Below are 22,321 nucleotides of genomic sequence, written 5' to 3'. Positions count from 1 at the left end.
GACCTCAAACCTATAGAAAATTTGGGGTAGAACTGAATAAGCGTGTGCGAGCAAGGAGGCCTACAAAACCGGACTCAGTTACACCAGCACCGTCAGGAGGAATGGGCCAGAATTCACCCAACATGTTGTGGGAACATTGTGGAAGGCTATCTAAAACATTTGACCCAAGTTAAACAATTTAAAGGCAGTGCTACCAAATACTAATTGAGTGCAAGTAAACCTCTGACACACTGGGAATGTGATGAAAGAAATAAAAGCTGAAATAAATCATTCTCTCTACTGTTCTGACATTTCACATTCTTAAAATAAAGTTGTGATCCTAACTGACCTAAGACAGGGAATTTTTACTAGGATTAAATGTCAGGAATTGTGAAAAACTGAGTTTAAATGTATTTGGCTAAGGTGTATGTAAACTTCTAACTTCAACTGTATATAATTTGCAAACATTTCTAAAACCCTGTTTTTGCTTTGTCATTATGGGGTATTGTGTGTAGATTGATGAGGGGGAAAGAAATGATTACATCCATTTTAGAATAAGGTTGTAATGTAACAAAATGTGGAAAAAGTCAAGGGGTCTGAAAACTTTCTGAGTGCACTGTATAAGTCACTGATGCCCAAAGTGCGGGAAGCACAGCTGTGTGCGCAAACGAGAAGCCTGTTCTGATAGGCTATTCGTAAATATTGCACCTTCAGCATTCAGATGCTTGTAAAATGGCATTCCCAATGTCAAATCATAGGCTTTAGTTGTTGAGTGACAATGTAATTTGCTGGGTCATTGTTCCCAAATGCGCTGTAGATAATGGTGTTTTACCCAGTAGCGGTGCGTAGGTAAAATAACAGGGGAAGCCAAGCCCCCGCCCCCAGAAAGCCATATTACAACCTATATGTTGTGATAATTGCGTTGTTTGCACTATAACCTGTTAATTCATATGCCTTTGTTAGGTCTAAAGGCCGAGACAATAAGATAGTGGTAGAATAAATTGAACCACACCTTTTCTGTTTCATCACAAAACCAGATAGCGACCTCTCTCAGCTGAAGTCAACAAAGCATATTGCATGTACAGTAACAAACAGTTACATGACCTACAGCATGGTCAAGCAAGTTCATGTTTCCCACATTTTCGGACCACTAAACAACTATTGATTGAGAACCACAGAGAATTAACGCAAGTCGCAAAGAAAACAGGAGCTGCCTCCATTATTCCAGCACCATTTCAACTTCAACATTTCAACATCATCAAATCACCTCTGCTTAGTCTAATAGTGACAACTAAAAGATACCAAAAACAATTTAGTCCAATCAACGTAAGCCAAATATGATGTGGCTGTCCATGGTTCTGATTTGTGTGTGTGTGTGTGTGTGTGTGTGTGTGTGTGTGTGTGTGTGTGTGTGTGTGTGTGTGTGTGTGTGTGTGTGTGTGTGTGTGTGTGTGTGTGTGTGTGTGTGTGTGTGTGCGCGTGTGTGTGTGTGTACGTGTACGCGCGTGCCCAAGTTGAAAAACATGTTGACTCACCCTACTTGTAGAGAAACGCCATCCTCCTCTCTTTCATGTTGATGAAACACTCTGACATACAGTACACGCTTTTAGTTTTTGTTGTCCTAGGCTACCTGGCTAAAATTCTTGCTCGCTAGCCTAACTTCCATTCACGGGCAACGTTAGCTAGTTAACATTAGCCTTCTACATCTAGCTACATATTGAACTTCCATCCTCAGGCCAGGGGCATAACACAACAATGTATTAATGGTTGGATCAGAATCGCCGTTATAATCATTGGCCAGTACGGAGAATTAAGTAAAACCATGAGTCCAAATCCCTGTCTCCATCAATTGCCAATTTAGGAAAGGGACTATTTTAGCTAGCTGGCTAGCTAGTCACCGGAGGACAACAACACAACGAGATGCAACAATTCAAGTTTTTCTGTCAATGACGTATGCTGTCAATGGGATTTGATAGGAGTGACGCCAAATCCAAACTGGCTTCCCTGGACACTTTTTTGTTTGGTGCGCCAGGACCATTCACAGTTGAGCTCGCTCAATTTAGCTCAATGCTGGATGGACATTTTTTTGAATACTTTTTTTTTTCTCAAGAGAGAACAAAATGCTCGCTGGCTTCCCTTGCATTTAATGCCTGGTGGCAACAATGTCATACTCGTTTGGACCAGACAGCATCAGATAGATGGCCTACATGTAGAGAGACAGAGAGGCGCTGTTTCCTTCGCTCGGTTGCTTTCTCCTGTGAGACACATTCAGCCTCTAACGAATTGAAGGATAATGATGAAACACAGAGAGAGAGACAAAATATGTAACATTTTTTTTTACATGATTATATATTTTTTGGTATTCGTGGCGTACATGAATACTGGTTTTACCGGAGTTTTACCGGAGTTGTGTAGCCTACCGGAATGGGACGCAACTCACATCTGATTGATATAATTATGGACATAGTACTAGTTCAAAACATTTTCAATGTGCAAAAATGACAAGTTCATCAGTGGGTGATTTCCGATAAAAAGTGAAGGGACAAATAACATACATTCTCCGCATCCCTAATCTGGTAAGAGGGGTGGTAGATGCTCAGTCTGCCCAATGGCTCAGCTCAGGTCCCTACACAGACCATTGACACACACGTACACACACACACACACACGCACACATATGCACGCACACTAACAGAGGGCCACTCAGTTTAGAGAAGTAATTTCAGACAGGTCCGGCTCAGAGGCCCAGCTCCTGATCTCCCTTCAGCAGCAGATATTCATTTCAAATGGAAAATGAATGTGTTCCTTCAACAACAACAAAAAAAGTGAATCAAACCGAATCGCATCAATTCGTTGCTCTAATCAAACCCCGAATCACACCGAATCACGTCAAACTAAAACGTATCGTTCCTGTATCGGAGCCCATGCATTCTAGATGCGTAACAAATCGTTCATGAAAGGAGAGATGTACTTCCCTAAAATGTTTTGAGGCTATATAGTGTTTGCTTACATTTACGTTGTTTACAAACAATGTGGAGTAAAACAAGCTTACGGTTGGGGTTCTGATGGGGTACGACAGTTGAACTCCGCTCATGAGGCATTTCTAAGTTATATTCTGCAAGAATATATTGGTAAATATTATTAATTTATACATCCGGAAATGGATGTAGCAACTAAGGATTCTAGCTTCAAGATGGAGGGTCCATAAGTATCTAAAAGGACAAGCACCCTGTTTTGTCAAATGATCTAGGATTAAATAAAGAAAGTCCATATTTTGATTGTAATATACTGAATGGATGGTGTAAATGATTAGGTTCATCGTTAGGAATGGTTAGCGGAAACATTAGAAGCACAGCGGGAGAGCTTCTACAATATGTGTAATGATCCCAGGAGGAGGTGGACTTAGTACCACTGAACAGATCAACACAGGTATATAAACACAGCCCATTACATTTCCCACAGTCCTGGTTGGTTGGTAATGGATGTTTAGGAGAGGTGTAATGATACACACACCCTATCATTAAGGGTGTGTGTGTGTGTGTGTGTGTGTGTGTGTGTGTGTGTGTGTGTGTGTGTGTGTGTGTGTGTGTGTGTGTGTGTGTGTGTGTGTGTGTGTGTGTGTGTGTGTGTGTGTGTGTGTGTGTGTGTGTGTGTGTGTGTGTGTGTGTGTGTGTGTAGATTCACAAGACCAAACAGAGACGTAAGAGCACCTAAGTGTTGTTTAGACGTAAACACGGATGCCTAATGCTAAACTCTGGCCAGACGCAGAGAGGAAGACATTGGCAGACGCAAGTGCTACCCAAACCTTCAACTAGGGGACCACCTGACAGTCTGGACACTGATCCAGCTAATCAAGGGCTTTGTGATGAGGTCATCAGTGCGTTTGTGCAGGGCTAGAACCAAAAGTGTGCGATGTCTGGTGGACCTCTGCGACAGGGTTGAGGGAGCAATGACACAGACCAGTCAAAACGGATCACCTTGACACATCACTCACGCCTCTATGCTGTCTGTCACTTCGTTGTCATCTTGTCATTTCTTGTTACATCACCGTGGTGTGATTGGGTGTGTGTGGGGTGCGGGCTATTTGGGTGACTTTCAAAGCTCTTTGTTCCAGTTTCTCTGAACAGTAACCATGAGAACATCTCGAAGAGAGAAGAGTGGAGAAGACGGGAGGGGAGGAGAGGAGGGGAGGGGAGGAGGGGAAGAGAGATTGTGTGACATTACTTAAAGATCATATCTGATTGTAAACCAGCCCTGCTACACAACCAACCTATCTACGGTATTACTGATGAGGAGCTCACTGTAACTGGTTCTCACACACAGAGTGAGTGCTAAACGGCCCTCTTGGACTGCGTGTCTGAGTGTGAGAAGAACCAACAATGTGATGAGTGTGTCAATGACATGACTGGTCTATGCCCTTCCTCTCTTTCAATCTCTCTTTCTCAAGCTCTCGGTCTCTGTCACACGCACGCTAACCTCCTCTCTCCCTCCCCAGTATGTCGTTGCTGAACCATGACTGCAGGCCCAGCTGTGTGATGCTGTTTGAGGGGGAAACACTCCACCTCCGAGCCGTCAGAGACATGCAACCTGCTGAGGAGGTACGGTGCGTGATTTTGGTCGACTTGAGGCAGGATGCAAATAAAAACGGTGACCTCTCTCTGTCCCTTTCTCTCATTCGCTCTCGCTCTCTGTGTCTCTCTCTCTCTCTCTCTCTCTCTCTCTCTCTCTCTCTACCTAGTTGACTATTAGTTACATCGGTACGTTGGCTCCTACCAGAGACAGACGGACTCAGCTAGAGGAGCAGTACCATTTCACCTGCCAGTGTCAACGATGCACCACTGCAGACATGGTAAGACCACAGCCACACACACAAACGCACATGCTGTTCACTGTGTCAGCGTGGTCTCGGTGTGTGACCACTGAAGCCCGTCGTGCGCCTGTGTACCTGCGGCTTTCTCGTCTCCTCCTCTCACTCTGTCGTCCCTTCTTATTTCCCCGCTCTCCTCGCCCTCTCTTTCATGCTCTGCCTCTTCTCGCCCTCTCTCCCTCCGCCTGTCTCTACGTTCCCCGTCCTTATCAGGGGAAGAGGAAAAATAATACATCCACCACTTTCTACTTCAATACCGATCTCCATCCGTCTTATTCTCCCTCTCTCGCTCTCTCCTTATCTTTCAATCTGTCAGTCGTCCACCATCCCTCTCCACCCCCCCCCCCTTTCCCTCCACCTTCTCCCCCTCTGCCTTCCACCTGTCAGCTCTGAGGCATGCTGTGGACTTGAACCAGCTTCTTATGACACAGAGTCAGTGCTCTCTAGACGTTTTGATTGGCTGCTTTCAATTTTCACTCTGCTATTAATGAACATGTGATTGACCTGACATTTATTCAGCTCTCTCTCTCACACGTATACTCATGCACACACACACACACACACACACACACACACACACACACACACACACACACACACACACACACACACACACACACACACACAGCTCTCTCATAAACAGATAATGATCTAGTATCAACAGTATGCCAGTTGTAATTTCACGGCCTGTTCAGCTTTCTGCCTTAGTAATTAACACATTCACTTTATCAGCATAATAAAGTGTTTGTGTGAATGTGAGGATAAAGACATTTCTTTTCACAAGACAAATAGCATTCTCACTCCAAGGAGCAGCAAGACATAGAGAAGTAGTCATTTCTTCCTCTCTGACCTATGTAAATTGGAAACCACATATCCTGAGGCTGCATTTATTGTAGCTGGGGATTTTAGCAAGGCTAATGTGAAACAAGACTCCCTAAAATTTATCAGCATATCGAATGCGTGACCTGGGCTGGCAAAATTCTGGATCAAATCAAATTTATTTATATAGCCCTCTTACATCAGCTGATATCTCAAAGTGCTGTACAGAAACCCAGCCTAAAACCCCAAACAGCAAGCAATGCAGGTGTAGAAGCACGGTGGCTAGGAAAAACTCCCTAGAAAGGCCAGAACCTAGGAAGAAACCTAGAGAGGAACCAGGCTATGAGGGGTGGCCAGTCCTCTTCTGGCTGTGCCGGGTGGAGATTATAACAGAACATGGCCAAGATGTTCAAATGTTCATAAATGACCAGCATGGTCAAATAATAATAATCACAGTTGTCGAGGGTGCAACAAGTCAGCACCTCAAGAGTAAATGTCAGTTGACTTTTCATAGCCGACCATTGGGAGTATCTCTACCACTCCTGCTGTCTCTAGAGAGTTGAAGACAGCAGGTCTGGGACAGGTAGCACGTCCGGTGAACAGGTCAGGGTTCCATAGCCGCAGGCAGAACAGTTGAAACTGGAGCAGCAGCACGGCCAGGTGGACTGGGGACAGCAAGGAGTCATCATGTCAGGTAGTCCTGAGGCATGGTCCTAGGGCTCAGGTCCTCCGAGAGAGAGAAAGAAAGAAAGAGAGAAAGAGAGAATTAGAGAGAGCGTACTTAAATTCACACAGGACACCGGATAAGACAGGAGAAATACTCCAGATATAACAGACTGACCCGAGCCCCCCGACACATAAACTACTGCAGCATAAATACTGGAGGCTGAGACAGGGAAGGGTCAGGAGACATTACGTTACCCCCGGACAGGGCCAAACAGGAAGGATATAACCCCACCCACTTTGCCAAAGCACAGCCCCCACACCACTAGAGGGATATCTTCCATCACCAACTTACCATCCTGAGACAAGGTCGAGTATAGCCCACAAAGATCTCCGCCACGGCACAACCCAAGGGGGGGCGCCAACCCAGACAGGAAGACCACGTCAGTGACTCAACCCACTCAAGTGACGCACCCCTCCTAGGGACGGCATGGAAGAACACCAATAAGCCAGTGACTCAGCCCCTGTAATAGGGTTAGAGGCAGAGAATCCCAGTGGAGAGAGGGGAACCGGCCAGGCAGAGACAGCAAGGGCGGTTCGTTGCTCCAGAGCCTTTCCGTTCACCTTCACACTCCTGGGCCAGACTACACTCAATCATAGGACCGACTGAAGAGATGAGTCTTCAGTAAAGACTTAAAGGTTGAGACCGAGTCTGCATCTCTCACATGGGTAGGCAGACCATTCCATAAAAATGGAGCTCTATAGGAGAAAGCCCTGCCTCCAGCTGTTTGCTTAGAAATTCTAGGGACAATTAGGAGGCCTGCGTCTTGTGACCGTAGCGTACGTGTAGGTATGTACGGTTGGATCATTGCTACTCTAACTTCCGCGACGCATTCAAAGCCCTCCCTCGCCCTCCTTTCGGCAAATCTGACCACGACTCCATTTTGTTGCTCCCAGCCTATAGACAGAAAATAAAACAGGAAACGCCCATGCTCAGGTCTGTTCAACGCTGGTCCGACCAATCTGATACCATGCTTCAAGATTGCTTCGATCACGTGGACTGGGATATGTTCCGGATAGCGTCGAACAACAACATTGATGTATTCGCTGATTTGGTGAGCGAGTTTACTAGCAAGTGCATCGGTGATGTTGTACCCACGGCGACTATTAAAACCTTCCCCAACCAGAAACCGTGGATAGATGGCAGCATTCGCGCAAAACTGAAAACTGAAACTGCTTTTAATCAGGGCAAGGCGACCGGGAACATGACCGAATACAAACAGTGTAGCTATTCCCTCCGCAAGGCAATCAAACAAGCTAAGCATCAGTATAGAGACAAAGTAGAGTCGCAGTTCAACGGCTCAGACACAAGAGGTATGTGGCAGGGTCTACAGTCAATCACGGACTACAAAAAGAAAACCAGCCCTGTCGCAGACCCCAATGTCTTGCTCCCAGACAAACTAAACAACTTCTTTGCTCGCTTTGAGGACAATACAGTGCCACCGACACAGCCCGCTACCAAAACCTGCAGGCTCTCCTTCACCGCAGCCAACGTGAGTAAAACATTTAAACCCTCACAAGGCTGCCGGCCCAGACGGCATCCCTAGCCGCATCCTCAGAGCATGCGCAGACTAGTTGGCTGGTGTGTTTACAGACATATTCAATCAATCTCTATCCCAGTCTGCTGTTCCCACATGCTTCAAGAGGGCCACCATTGTTCCTGTTCCCAAGAAAGCTAAGGTAACTGAGCTAAACGACTATCGCCCCTTGGCACTCACTTCCGTCATCATGAAGTGCTTTGAGAGATTAGTGAAGGATCATATCACCTCCACCCTACCTGACACCCTAGACCCACTCCAATTTGCTTACCGCCCCAATAGGTCTACAGACGATGCAATCGCAATCACACTGCACACTGCCCTATCCCATCTGGACAAGAGGAATACCTATGTAAGAATGCTGTTCATCGACTACAGCTCAGCATTTATTAACACCATAGTACCCTCCAAACTCGTCATTAAGCTCGAGGCCCTGGGTCTCGACCCCGCCCTTTAGCAACTGGGTCCTGAACTTTCTAACAGGACGCCCCAAGGTGGTGGGGGTAGGAAACAACATCTCCACCCCGCTGATCCTCAACACTGGGGCCCCACAAGGGTATGTTCTCAGCCCTCTCCTGTACTCCTTGTTCACCCATGACTGCGTGGCCATGCACGCCTCCAACTCAATCATCAAGTTTGCAGACGACACTACAGTGGTAGGCTTGATTACCAACAACGACGAGACAGCCTACAGGGAGGAGGTGAGGAGTGTGGTGTCAGGAAAATAACTTCACACTGAACGTCAACAAAACAAAGGAGATGATCGTGGACTTCAGGAAACAGCAGAGGGAGCACCCCCCTATCCATATCAACGGGACAGTAGTGGAGAAGGTGGAAAGTTTTAAGTTCCTCGGCGTACACATCACGGACTACATGAAATGGTCCACCCACACAGACAGCGTGGTGAAGAAGGCGCAACAGTGCCTCTTCAACCTCAGGAGGCTGAAGGAATTTGGCTTGTCACCAAAATCACTCACAAACTTTTACAGATGCACAATCGAGAGCATCCTGTTGGGCTGTATCACCGCCTGGTACGGCAACTGCTCCGCCAACAACCATAAGGCTCTCCAGAGGATAGTGAGGTCTGCACAACGCATCACCGGGGGCAAACTACCTGCCCTCCAGGACACCTAAACCACCCGATGTCACAGGAAGGCCAAAAAGATCATCAAGGACAACAACCACCCGAGCCACTGCCTGTTCACCCCGCTATCATCCAGAAGGCGAGGTCAGTACAGGTGGATCAAAGCTGGGACCGAGAGACTGAAAAACAGCTTCTATCTCAAGGCCATCAGACTGTTAAACAGTCATCACTGACATTGAGTGGCTGCTGCCAACATACTGACTCAAATCTCTAGCCACTTTAATAATTATAATTATGTATAATTATGTATCACTAGTCACTTTAAACAATGCCACTTTATATAATGTTTACATACCCTACATTACGCATCTCATATGTATATACTGTACTCTATACCATCTACTGCATCTTGCCTATGCCGTTCGGTCATCGCTCATCCATATATTTATATGTTCATATTCTTATTCATTCCTTTACACTTGTGTGTAAAAGGTAGTTGTTGTGAAATTGTTAGATTACTTGTTAGATATTACTGCATTGTTGGAACTAGAAGCACAAGCATTTCTCTACACTCGCATTAACATCTGCTAACCATGTGTATGTGACCAATACAATTTGATTTGATTTGATCTCTCTCTCACACACACACACACACACACACATACGCTCCCACCACCCATGAAAGGCTGTAATTAAGAAGTATAATTTCATGCTCCAAGGCCATCTCCAGGCCACGGAGACTAGGCTGGGATGTGCAATGGAGTCGAGGTATTAAAACGATGGAAGTGAGGAGATGGAGAGAGTGAAAGAGGACAGGAAGAAGGCAGGGAGAAGAAAGAGGGTGTAGATTGAACAGTGTTTTCTATAATGATCCCTGGTGAATCATACACAGGACCACCCAGCTCATCATCTATCTCAGTGTAGTGATTGAAGTGTAGCAGCTGGAGCAGGGCTTGAACCAGCAACGCCAGACAGTGCATTACAGCCAGTCCTCTTGGTAGAAGCTGGTGTGAGGGATCAGAAGAACACGCATCTCCAGGGTATTCATTGATGGATAGTGATTTGATTTGCCCAAGTTGTTTCTCTCGCTCATTCCTTCTCTACCCCCCCCCCCTTCTCTCCTGATCTCTCTCTCTTGTTCTCTCTTATCTCTCACCCTCTCCCTATTTTCTATCAGAAAAAGCTTTTCAATCTACTGGAAAGTTGGCTTTTGAGATTGACTCGTATTGTCTTCCTCAGTCTTTGTAGTGTGTGTGTGTGTGAGTGTGTGTGTGTGTGTGTAGTGATGTGATGCCTAAGGCTTGCAGGCAGATCTCTTTGTGAGCTATTGTTCACCTGCACAGAGAAACACTAACAGTAGCCAGCAGTGCTGTCACACAGAGATTTATTGTAGGAGGCACAAAAAAAACAACGCCTCACTATAATACGTCTACACACACACACACCTTAAAAGCCTTGATTTGCATAATGTTTGGCTTCAGAAGCTGCCACTTGGCAGACACTGCAATTAACAACATTCAAGACACAAGGCATGATGGGATTTCTTCTGAGTCAACATCAATGTAATCTGTCCCCAAAGCCTGTCACACACATACATACACACGCACTGACCAAAGCAGTAGAGAAGCATACGTGTTGTCTCTGATCACATTCTCATGTCGCCAATCCCACTGACAGGCTGCAAACCACGCACGCACACACACACACACACACACACACACACACACACACACACACACACACACACACACACACACACACACACACACACACACACACACACACACAGAGACAAGCACAGAGACAAGCACAGCAGGACACACAGTGCAGACATCATTATCAGCAACTTCCATTGTTCTTCCCTGAGAGAATGACAATCACCGGCATCCTCTTTCTCTGCCTTTCTCTACCTCTCTTTCACAACCTCTCCCCTACTCTCGTCCTGTCTCCCTCACTTTCTCTCCCTTTCTCTACCTCTCTTTCACAACCTCTCCCCTACTGACTTCCCTTCTCTACCTCTCTTTCACAACCTCTCCCCTACTTTTGTCCTGTCTCCCTCACTTTCTCTCCCTTTCTCTACCTCTCTTTCACGGCCTCTCCCCTACTCTCGTCCTGTCTCCCTCACTTTCTCTACCTCTCTTTCACAACCTCTCCCCTACTCTTGTCCTGTCTCCCTCACTTTCTCTCCCTTTCTCTACCTCTCTTTCACGGCCTCTCCCCTACTCTCGTCCTGTCTCCCTCACTTTCTCTACCTCTCTTTCATCCCCACTCTCGTCCTGTCTCCCTCACTTTCTCTACCTCTCTTTCACAACCTCTCCCCTACTCTCGTCCTGTCTCCCTCAATTTCTCTACCTCTCTTTCACAACCTCTCCCCTACTCTCGTCCTGTCTCCCTCACTTTCTCTCGCCTCTCTCCATCCCTGGTTCCTTCTCCCTACTTGTCTCTCCTCCCTATCTCCCTTTCTTTCTTTCTTTCTTTCTCTCCCTCCCTCTCTCTTTCCATGGTCAATAGCTCATTAGGTGTGGCTAGGGCTGTGGCGGTCATGACATTTTGTCAGCCGGTTATTGTCATGCAAAAGACCGCCGGTCTCACGGTAATTGACAATTCATTAACATAAACACGTTTAGCATACAAACCACTGATGCGCGCCTTTGGAACATCTACATTTTTTAAAAGTCTAATAAATCAATTTAATATACACCATCACAATAAATCCCTTACTTATTTTAGTGAGGTCTAAAGAAACATTATGATATTAAGAAAATGGATTTCAGAAGAACAGAACAGGAGTTGTCCTACTGTATGTTATCTGGCTATTCTCCATTGTTCATTTAGCTGACAAGATACGCTTATAAGTCCCATATGTTTGCAGTCCCATATGAAATGGCTATAATGAGTGTAAAAGTCATCAGGCTTTGAAACAACATCTACAGCAACCATATTTTCCACTGTTTCAACCTGCTGTTAAACTAATAAGTGTTTGATGTGATTTTTTAGTATTTGCATTAATGTCAGAGTGGTTAGAGAGACAATAGAGCCCAGAGTACCAGGCCATTAGGACCTGATGGTAGTTAGCAAGTTGGGTACCACCAACACATGTCCAGAGTACTTAAAAGGAGATTTCCTGGGACACTACGGTCACAAGGAATTATACTGCGGTCATGACTGCCGTCGTGGCAGTAATATGGTCACCGCGACAGCCCTAGGTTTAACACCGGTCTCTATGATATATATCACGTTGGGGTTAAGGTTCACTAAACACTGGTAATTGTAACGGACTCAAACTAGTCAGAGGATCATGCACATATGAGTTGTTGTTTCTGTCTGTCAAACTAGACAAAGGAACACGATCATTCTGGCAGCTCCCTCTCTTTCTGCATTCGTCTATGACACTTTCAGAAGACACACACAGCACTGGGTGATGAATATTGCAAAGCTGACACGCATCGATGTCAGTTCAAAAACAGGGAAGCAGGCCTGGGGATTTTAGCTGTCGCCTCTTATCTTCTTTGTGTGTGTGTGTGCGTGCGTGCGTGCGTTTTTTGTTCAGCGTAAGCTAGCAGGTACTCAGCACTACCTTCTCTCTCTTGTGTGTTTGCAGCCAGGCTCTAGTTTGGTAACATTTTTACAATACATCATTACTTCAGTAAAATGAGTCCCACGCAAGGGCTGTTGCGTTGACCATATTACCGCGACACTGGCAGTCATGAGTCAGGACCGTAGTAAAATTCTACGTGACCATCGAGTCAAGGTGATCTTGTCTCATGCACTCCGGACATGCGTTAGTAGTACCCAACTCGCTAACGGTTACCAGGTCTCAGGGCTCTATTGTCCCTCTATGAATGCAAATGATATCATCAAAACGGTTTGCGCCTTTTAAAACTCACCTCACTATGATGGAGCAATTGGAAGAAAGAAGAAACAGTTTGAAAACTGAGTGGGAAAACGTGTCATTGTGTATGCTGTTTCAAAGCCTAACACAACGAAATGGGCAGCGCTAATGATGAATAATTCAAAACAGCCATATGCATATTAGGGCTTATGCATAAACATAGGCCTATATATGAACCCAAAACTGAAAGAAAACCTGAATTAAATTAATGGTTGTGCTGTTATACAATGCGTAGCCTACCGCATATTACACACAACTGAAAGACATAAAAATAAATATACAGATTTAATGTCTTTGGTACATAATTGCTCTAGCCTAAATGAAACAAATTCAGATTTAGCCTACAAGTATAGTGAATTTGTATTTGGTTGTCGTAATTCATAGGCCGACATATTTACCTTTTATCTACAGAACATCTCACCCCTGTGCGTTTCCGTCTCCTCCCCTCTCCTACATTCATTTTTCGAGCGCGCAGAGAGAGGGGCTGTCAACAGTTTAATGAAATATGTTTCATTGTGATGTTCCCGAACAGATTTCACTTGTTTTCCCAATATTAAGCACTGGGTAGCTGCAGGAACAGGGTTGGAGAGCCCATGGCATACATAGTTTGGGCGTAATATCACTTGTCGCACAGCGAGAGGTTGCATGCTCCTCAAACAGTGGTTGACGCATGGAGTGAAATAACCTGAGTAGCCTACATATGTGGGAAATGAACAAGCGGGAAAGTGGCCTCCGTTCGCTATAGGAGTGCATACAGATATAACATGTATTTTTTTCCTGCCCATTTGATAATGGACCTATCTAAATCTAAACCAATGTTACATATTAGTAAATAAAATTGAATTTGCCTATAGTCTGTTGGGTGAAAATATGATCACTTGATGAGAGAACAGGGTGTGCAACCTGACCCAAGGAACCTAGTTCCAGTTTTTTTTTTGTGCCTTTGTCAAATCATCAATAGCCTATAGTGGCATCATGCAGCCCATATATGTTTTGAATTCTAAGGCGTTCTAAGGTTTGTATTATTCACAACTGAAGTTGCCAAATGACTTTAAATCAAGCGTATCGGACCTGTTTCAAATGGTCACTTTTACACTCCACACAGCCATACAGTAGGCCAACTCATATTCTGTTCATCTGAAATACATTTTTTTCATATCATAATATTTCTTTAGACCTGCCTAAAATAAATCCTGGATTTATTGTGATGGTGTATATTAAATTGATTTATGAAAAAAAAAAAAAAATTAAAGTATATGTTATTAAGGCGCCCATCAGCGGCTTGTATGCGAGGAGACCTGGAGATGCTGAACATGATTCATTAAACATTTCATGACCACAGCCCCATTGGGAACGCCACAGCCCCGTTCCCAAATACCAAAACCTTCTCAATATTTGGTCCAACTGACACTGTAGTGTTAGTCTCCATAATGTAGGGAGTCACCCCCACACCATGGAAAGAGCTCTGAAACACAGATGATCATTTAATATGAAGCAGCTATACGGTGCCCGGTTCTGACTGTGGCTGTCAGTGTCTGTTATTGTCCTCTTTACACTAGCAGGCCTAGAGCAGCTTTACACACACCCACACACACACACACAAATTGCTTGGGTTCGCCGTGTCCACAGATAGTCAGTATTGTGGTTCTGGGCTTTGACACCTGCTGACAGCCTCGGGTTTGAGAAAGAAGTAGAGAGTGGGAAGGATAGAGGGAGAGAGAGACAAGAGGATGGAGAGAAATAGGCTAAGATGCGTTCTGCCTGCAGTGTATGGTGGTGATGACAAGCTACCGTGAGCTCTCAGCCAAGCTACCGTGAGCTCCAAGTTAACATACAGCCAGTGTTTTCCCATTAGTCCACAATTGTTTGCAGAATTGTTTTGCATTTTCCATTTTCAGTTGTCCTTCAAGACCCATTTCAGCACATAAAACATTTTTTTTTACTAAGTCTGTCAACCTTGAGTGCCACAGGGGACTGCTATCTGGACATTCTTAAATAGTAGTAAATAGTTTATAGTAATAGATTATATATAGTCGAAAGTTCTGAAGAAGCACTCTGAGTACCACAATGATAGTGTTTTGATCATGTTTATGTTTATATGACATTTATAAGCAGCTAGCCTTTCTTCAACATCTCCAATTTAAGCCTACTAGAAAGCGTGTGCCCTCAGGCCTGGAGGGAAGCAAAAGTTATTCCGCTACCCAAGAATAGTAAAGCCCCATTTACTGGCTCAAATAGCAAACCAATCAACCTGTTACCAACCATTAGTTAACTTCTGGAAAAATTGTGTTTGACCAGATACAATGCTATTTTACAGTAAACAAATGATCTACAGATTTTCAGCATGCTTATAGGGAAGGACATTCAGCAAGCACAGCACTTACACAAATGACTAATTATTGGCTGAGAGAAATTGATGATAGAATGGGTGTTTTGTTAGACTTCAGTGCGGCTTTTGACATTTTAGATCATAGTCTGCTGCTGGAAAAACATATGTGTTATGGCTTTATACCCCCTGCTATATTGTAGATAAAGAGTAAAGATAACAGAACACAGAGGGCGTTCTTTAATGGAAGCCTTTCCAACAAAGTCCAGGTAGAATCTGGAATTCCCCAGGGTAGCTGTTTAGGCCCCTTACTTTTTTCAATCTTTACTAACAACATGCCACTGGTTTTGAGTAAAGCCAGTGTGTCTATGTATGCGGATGACTCAACACTATACACGTCAGCTACTACAGCAACTGACATGACTGCAACACTTAACAAAGGGCTGCAGGTAGTTTCGGTATGGTGGCAAGGAATAAGTTAGTCCTAAATATTTCTAAAACTAAAAGCATTGCATTTGGGACAAATCATTCACTAAACCCTAAACCTCAACTACATCTCGTAATGAATAATGTGGATATTGAGCAAGTTGAGGTGAATAAACTGCTTGGAGTTTCCATGGATTGTAAACTGTCATGGTCAAACATGTTGATACAACAGTAGCTAAGATGGGGAGAAGTCTGTCCATAATAAAGCGCTACTCTGCCATCTAAACAACACTATCAACAAGGCAGGTCCTACAGGCACTAGTTTTGTCGCACCTGGACTACTGTTCAGTAGTGTGGTCAGGTGCCACAAAGAGGGACTTAGGAAAATTGCAGTTGGTTCAGAACAGGGCAGCATGGGTGGCCCTTAAATGTACACGGAGAGCTAACATTAATGATATGCATGTCAATCTCTCATGGCTCAAAGGGGAAGAGAGATTGTCATCACTACTTATTTTTGTAAGAAGTGTTGACAAGCTGAATGTAACAGTACTATATAGAGCCATGACTACATGGAACTCTATTCCACATCAGGTAACTGATGCAAGCAGAGGAATCAGATTGAAAAAAAAACAGGTAAAAATACACCTTATGGAACAGCGGGGACTGTGAAGAGACACAAAAGTACAGACACGCGTACATTGTAATATTGTTGTACGGTGGTATTATACATGTTGTATTGTAGATATGTAGTGGTGTAATAATGTTTTATGATGTACTGTTTTATCTTTTGTTTTATATGTAATGTAAGTGTTTTCATGTGTTTGGACCCCAGGAAGACTAGCTGCTGCCATGGGGATCCCTAATAAATACAAATGCGAACACTAACTGTCCCATGATGCTAACAGCATGTATTGTAACTATATGGTCCCTGACCCTCTCTCCTCTCTCCATGGCCAGGACCCCGTGATGCTGTGTGGGGAGGAGAAGGCCTGGACCCCCCTGAGAGAAGCCATCCCCACGTTGGAGAACTGGCAGACACAGGCTTGTATCCTTTACACAAGAATCACCCACGATCAATATGTCACAAATATGCGCTCGCACACACACACAGACGCGAACACACACACACCACATCTCACCCGTCCATTTTATGCTCTCTGTTTTAGTCCAGTCATAATTATCTCTGTTACTCTAGTGCTCTCTCTCCCTCTCCTCCTGCTCTTTCTTTCTCCCTCTCCTCCCGCTTTCTCTTTCTTTCTCCCTCTCCTCCCGCTCTCTCTTTCTTTCTCCCTCTCCTCCCGCTCTCTCTTTCTTTCTCCCTCTCCTCCCGCTCTCTCTTTCTTTCTCCCTCTCCTCCCGCTCTCTCTTTCTTTCTCCCTCTCCTCCCACTCTCTCTTTCTTTCTCCCTCTCCTCCCACTCTCTCTTTCTTTCTCCCTCTCCTGCCGCTCTCTCTTTCTTTCTCCCTCTCCTCCCGCTGTCTCTTTCTTTCTCCCTCTTCTCCCGCTCTTTCTTTCTCCCTCTCCTCCCGCTCTTTCTTTCTCCCTCTTCTCCCGCTCTCTCTTTCTTTCTCCCACTCCTCCCGCTCTCTTTCTTTCTCCCTCTCCTCCCACTCTCTCTTTCTTTCTCCCTCTCCTCCCGCTGTCTCTTTCTTTCTCCCTCTCCTCCCGCTCTCTCTTTCTTCCCCCTCTCCTCCCGCTCTCTCTTTCTTTCTCCCTCTCCTCCCGCTGTCTCTTTCTTTCTCCCTCTTCTCCCGCTCTTTCTTTCTCCCTCTCCTCCCGCTCTTTCTTTCTCCCTCTTCTCCCGCTCTCTCTTTCTTTCTCCCACTCCTCCCGCTCTCTTTCTTTCTCCCTCTCCTCCCGCTGTCTCTTTCTTTCTCCCTCTCCTCCCGCTCTTTCTTTCTCCCTCTTCTCCAGCTCTCTCTTTCTTTCTCCCTCTCCTCCCGCTCTCTTTCTTTCTCCCTCTCCTCCCACTCTCTCTTTCTTTCTCCCTCTCCTCCCACTGTCTCTTTCTTTCTCCCTCTCCTCCCGCTCTCTCTTTCTTCCCCCTCTCCTCCCACTCTCTCTTTCTTTCTCCCTCTCCTCCCACTGTCTCTTTCTTTCTCCCTCTCCTCCCGCTCTCTCTTTCTTCCCCCTCTCCTCCCGCTCTCTCTTTCTTTCTCCCTCTCCTCCCGCTGTCTCTTTCTTTCTCCCTCTCCTCCCGCTCTCTCTTTCTTCCCCCTCTCCTCCCGCTCTCTCTTTCTTTCTCCCTCTCCTCCCGCTCTCTCTTTCCCCCTCTCCTTCCGCTGTCTCTTTCTCCCTCTCCTCCTGCTCTCTTTCTTCCCCCTCTCCTCCCGCTCTCTCTTTCTCCCTCTCCTCCTGCTCTCTCTTTCTCCCTCTCCCTCTCCTCTCCTCTCCTCCCTCTTTCTTTCTCCCTCTCTTCCCGCTCTCTCTTTCTCCCTCTCTTTCTTTCTCCCTCTCCTCCCGCTCTCTCTTTCTCCCTCTCCATCCTCTCTTTCTGGTGTGCCCTTAACTCTGTCTCCAGGCTGGAATGAGCTCTTATATGAGTGTAGTTCTCTGCTGGATCCATTGGATGGCGATGTCCCTGCAGTCCCTGATTGTAATGTGTACCGTCTCCGGGTGACTGACTTAGCCATGGACGCCTGCATCAACCTGGCCGCATGGGACACAGCACTGGCCTATGGCACCATCACCCTGGAGCCTTACAGGTGGGTGTGTGAGTCTGAGTGTGTGTGATCTGAATGTCAGAAATGACATGTTGTGTAAAGTGAGTAAAAGTGGTAAGTCTGTGTGTTGTAGCCAATGTCATCGAGTGAACCATGATACACTCTGCTCCGTATTGCATGGTTACACTGTTTCAGTCTCTGGCAGACATTAAACACACAGAGAAATTCATACAATGAAAGCATATCCAAACGCACTTCAGCCCAGCTTGAACAAAAAGGGGAATCAATCAATCGACTGACGCACTTGATAATCAAAAAAAAAGATGTCCTTAGCCCAGGACACTTCCACATGTGACTATCCCAAAAGGGAGCGCTCTGTGTCTGCATTGATCTTTGTGTTTAAACGGGACCAAACAGACAGGCTCGCGTTTCGGCTTAAGATGCCTTGCCTTCATCAGTGCCTGATATTGGATTGATCAGAGATAACACACTTTTATTTATCTTTCTTTGTGTCATTTGTAAGCATACTTACTGTACGGATGCACTCGGGTAAACGTGTAAAAAAAAAGTCAGACAGTGCTTTTGTTATTTGGCAACTGGTGTGGCAAGTTTGGAACAATACGCAAGACTGGTTTGATTCTGTGTTAGGGGGAATCACAAAAGACGCAGGGCCTTTTGGCAGCTTGGCATCTTAAAACCAAATCTCTAACATGTTACATCAGATGCTACATCCAAGATCATGCTACAACCAAGATCATGCTATATCCAAGATCATGCTATATCCGATGACACTGGGTTGAAGTATTCTCTCTCTGTATCTTTCTAAAATGAAGGGGGGAAATATAGTGAAAGGGGGAACAGGATTAAGAGAACACAGGATCATTTTGATCTGGATTAAATTATTTGAAAAAAACTGGGCCCAGGGCATTAGCATATATATATATATATATAACAACTCTAGTAGACGAAGCTAGCCCACAAAATATCTGATCATTTTTACACATAGGACGTAACAGACTAAAGATTGTTTGAGTTCCTAATCTTGTTTCCATGTCCAGAGGAAAATAGATGTACTGTAAGTTGTAGTGCAAAAAGTTGTAGTGCGTATATTTATTAAACAGGGTTTGGGGTCGAGGGTTAGAAGGTTTGAGTTGGGGTAGGGTTAGGGTTCAGGGTTAAAAGGTTTGGGGTAAAGGGTTAGAGTCTCAGTCTTGTTGAAGAGGGCCTTGTTGAAGATGGGCACATGACCCTGGGCACAATGATCTGGAACAAACACAGACATTACATTGGGGTGAATAATAGGCTCACAAGTGAAGCATGTCAGTTCATAGTCAGTATAACGGTTTGAGTTAGGGCTGAGGACCATGGCCGTTCCATTGCTCAACCTGTGACTTACCCTGATCATAATGATCAGATCATATGACACACAGTATAAGGGTCTTTCTATAAACTACGGTACCAGTGAGGATTTCCAAACACTGGACAACTTGTTACAGCTGTTGAGAAGTCATTGATAATAATATATTTTTTGAATGTCATTACGTTCTTAAGATATAAGGCGGAAACATAGCTATAGTCAATACAATTCATGAGTTGATTTAAAACCTTGACGTACAGTGAGGGGAAAAAAGTATTTGATCCCCTGCTGATTTTGTACGTTTGCCCACTGACAAAGAAATGATCAGTCTATAATTTTAATGGTAGGTTTATTTGAACAGAGAGACAGAATAACAACAAAAAAATCCAGAAAAACGCATGTCAAAAATGTGGTACCTGGATCCACGTTGCATTTTAATGAGGGAAATAAGTATTTGACCCCCTCTCAATCAGAAAGATTTCTGGCTCCCAGGTGTCTTTTATACAGGTAACGAGCTGAGATTAGGAGCACACTCTTAAAGGGAGTGCTCCTAATCTCAGTTTGTTACCTGTATAAAAGACACCTGTCCACAGAAGCAATCAATCAGATTCCAAACTCTCCACCATGGCCAAGACCAAAGAGCTCTCCAAGGATGTCAGGGACAAGATTGTAGACCTACACAAGGCTGGAATGGGCTACAAGATCATCGCCAAGCAGCTTGGTGAGAAGGTGACAACAGTTGGTGCGATTATTCCGCAAATGGAAGAAACACAAAAGAACTGTCAATCTCCCTCGGCCTGGGGCTCCATGCAAGATCTCACCTCGTGGAGTTGCAATGATCATGAGAACGATGAGGAATCAGCCCAGAACTACACGGGAGGATCTTGTCAATGATCTCAAGGCAGCTAGGACCATAGTCACTAAGAAAACAATTGATAACACACTATGCCGTGAAGGACTGAAATCCTGCAGCGCCCGCAAGGTCCCCCTCTCAAGAAAGCACATATACATGCCCATCTGAAGTTTGCCAATGAACATTTGAATGATTCAGAGGACAACTGGGTGAAAGTGTTGTGGTTAGATGAGACCAGAATGGAGCTCTTTGGCATCAGCTCAACTCGCTGTGTTTGGAGGAGGAGGAATGCTGCCTATGACCCCAAGAACACCATCCCCACCGTCAAACATGGAGGTGGAAACATTATGCTTTGGGGGTGTTTTTCTGCTAAGGGGACAGGACAACTTCACCGCATCAAAGGGACGATGGCCAGGGCCATGTACCGTCAAATCTTGGGTGAGAGCCTCCTTCCCTCAGCCAGGGCATTGAAAATGGGTCGTGGATGGGTATTCCAGCATGACAATGACCCAAAACACACGGCCAAGGCAACAAAGGAGTGGCTCAAGAAGAAGAACATTAAGGTCCTGGAGTGGCCTAGCCAGTCTCCAGACCTTAATCCCATAGAAAATCTGTGGAGGGAGCTGAAGGTTCGAGTTGCCAAACGTCAGCCTCGAAACCTTAATGACTTGGAGAAGATCTGCAAAGAGGAGTGGGACAAAATCCCTCCTGAGATGTGTGCAAACCTGGTGGCCAACTACAAGAAACGTCTGACCTCTGTGATTGGCAACAAGGGTTTTGCCACCAAGTACTAAGTCATGTTTTGCAGAGGGGTCAAATACTTATTTCCCTCATTAAAATGCAAATCAATTTATAACATTTTTGACATGCGTTTTTCTGGATTTTTTTGTTGTTATTCTGTCTCTCACTGTTCAAATAAACCTACCATTAAAATTATAGACTGATCATTTCTTTGTCAGTGGGCAAACGTGCAAAATCAGCAGGGGATCAAATACTTTTTTCCCTCACTGTATTTGTTCAAAATCGGGTGACATAAAACATAACTTTTCCGTCCTTGCATTTATGACTGTGTAAGTTGTCGTTACATCATATTTTAAGCATTAATCAGTTAAATTAGACATTGAACTTCAACCCTGTAAGAATTATGGATCTTGCTGTCGAACAGTTTTTTGTATAGAGATCTCAGAAATGCAGTGTAACTATGTAACATTTAGTGTATCCTTGTTACGGGTTGAAAACAGTTTTCATGTTCACACAAATCCAAAAGAATAAATGCGATTTGAAAAATCGAATGCTTCTAACCGAAAGAGTCACCTTACCTTGATACTTAAAACCTAAATCGATACTGTCATTAACGTGGCTCTTCAATATTTATGCATAATACAGCTTTTTAACTACGCCGGGATACGTAATCAACATCTGATCCGGGAAGGAATTTTCTGAATGACAGCCACGTGACGGACAGCTGTTGTGATGGCGCATGCAATGCAACAACAGCCAAAGTGCTGGGGGGAAAATGTGTTATCAAGGAATGTCCAGAATATTTAGGTGTCTCGTTTGTTACGCCAGTGAAGAATGTGGTACCTGGATCCACGTTGGATCTAATATCCCTATCGAATTGACGTTGATCGGCTGTCGTTGTCTGCTTGATTTACAGCAGGGTCTCGTTAGATTTAACAGAGAAAGTTTTACAGTAATGAGTTCCTTTTGTTTCCCATGTTACAACTGCAATTTTAAACAACACAAGGGGCTTTGAAGTAGCCTACTTTAACTTTGAATTTGGAGCTCAGAAAT

General features: G+C 44.8%; 1 protein-coding gene across 1 annotated transcript in view; it reads left to right on the top strand.

Annotated features, from left to right (window-relative positions):
• smyd3 (SET and MYND domain containing 3) overlaps positions 1-22,321 on the top strand; it is a 211,478-nt gene that overhangs the window by 147,075 nt on the left and 42,082 nt on the right. The window contains 4 exon segments of the mRNA NM_001140394.1: positions 4,475-4,577; positions 4,718-4,828; positions 16,612-16,699; positions 18,176-18,359. Coding sequence (NP_001133866.1) covers positions 4,475-4,577; positions 4,718-4,828; positions 16,612-16,699; positions 18,176-18,359 — 486 coding nt within the window.

The sequence above is a fragment of the Salmo salar genome, chromosome ssa09, assembly GCF_905237065.1.
Source record: "Salmo salar chromosome ssa09, Ssal_v3.1, whole genome shotgun sequence".
In the NCBI taxonomy this organism is placed as follows: Eukaryota; Metazoa; Chordata; class Actinopteri; order Salmoniformes; family Salmonidae; genus Salmo; species Salmo salar.
Note: the sequence above shows the minus strand (reverse complement) of the source record. Positions and strands in the feature narration are given on the sequence as shown.